At 45.4% G+C, this 995-nt stretch overlaps 1 protein-coding gene across 1 annotated transcript in view; it reads left to right on the top strand.

The window, feature by feature from the left end:
- LOC123521514 (transient receptor potential cation channel subfamily M member 3-like) overlaps positions 1–767 on the top strand; it is a 386,500-nt gene extending 385,733 nt beyond the window's left edge. The window contains exon 8 of the mRNA XM_045288617.1: positions 589–767. Coding sequence (XP_045144552.1) covers positions 589–767 — 179 coding nt within the window. The remainder of the gene's footprint in view (positions 1–588) is intronic.
- Positions 768–995: the final 228 nt, after the last annotated feature.

The raw sequence follows: 995 nt of genomic DNA, 5'->3' as shown, positions 1-995 counted from the left end.
GTCTGGGATCATTTATCATAGGACTATATAATGTATTATAGGATATATAATTTATTATGGCAGCATCACTGCTGTGTATTAAGGATCAAGCTGACGATGTATGATGAGAAAGAAATAAGCCAACACCAGCTAATATTTGAATCCAAAGGGACTTCACTCTGATATCTTCGGGTAGATGAGAATTTTTTTTAAGCTTCTCATTTTGCAAGTAAGGAAACCAAAGCAATGGATGGCTAAAAACTTGCTTAAAATTGCCTTCAGCTTCTTATCTTTGGGCTCCTGAGCCAATGCTCTATCTATCCACCCACCCCTTTCTCCCCTCCTTATCCTTGCCTCGGCCCTGTGAAGTATGGTAATCGGTGCCTTAGCTGGCCCTACCCCCCTGGGGACTATTGAGGGAGGGCAACATCAAAGACGAGTGGCTGATTCTGTTACAAGGATGTCTGTGCGATTTTTTGCTCAGGATTGTATGTGCGCTGCCTCCCTGGTGCTCAGTAATTTGAGTTTGTAATTTTGTTTCTCTTTTTTGTTTCGCTGGCTTTGTGTTCTTTTCTCTTTCTTCCTGTTTCTTTTCCTTTTTGAATGCAGGGATCGGCCAAGGCGTGCCGGTGGTGGCGCTCATTGTGGAAGGAGGACCCAATGTGATCTCCATTGTTCTGGAATACCTTCGAGACACCCCTCCCGTGCCTGTTGTTGTCTGTGATGGGAGCGGCCGAGCATCGGACATCCTGGCCTTTGGGCATAAGTATTCGGAAGAAGGCGGGTAGGTAATTGATAAGGACCCATGATAGACCTTTGGGTGCAAAGCTTCTTGCCCGAACTTGTATTATCTCAGCCAAACTCTCAGAACGGTAAAGAGCATTCAAGATGCTCAGCATGGAGGATGATGGGAAAGAGCAGGGCAACCTATGCTCGATGCTCTATGGACTGGGAACTTTCATAAGAATTATACAGAACACTGATGCTCCCTGATAAAGAGGGCCAGCAGAAGAGAG

This window comes from Echinops telfairi, unplaced genomic scaffold, assembly GCF_000313985.2.
Source record: "Echinops telfairi isolate 266 unplaced genomic scaffold, ASM31398v2 ScPeMD7_22;HRSCAF=79, whole genome shotgun sequence".
In the NCBI taxonomy this organism is placed as follows: Eukaryota; Metazoa; Chordata; class Mammalia; order Afrosoricida; family Tenrecidae; genus Echinops; species Echinops telfairi.
The sequence above is the reverse complement of the archived record's forward strand: the minus strand, read 5'-3'. Positions and strand labels throughout refer to the sequence as shown.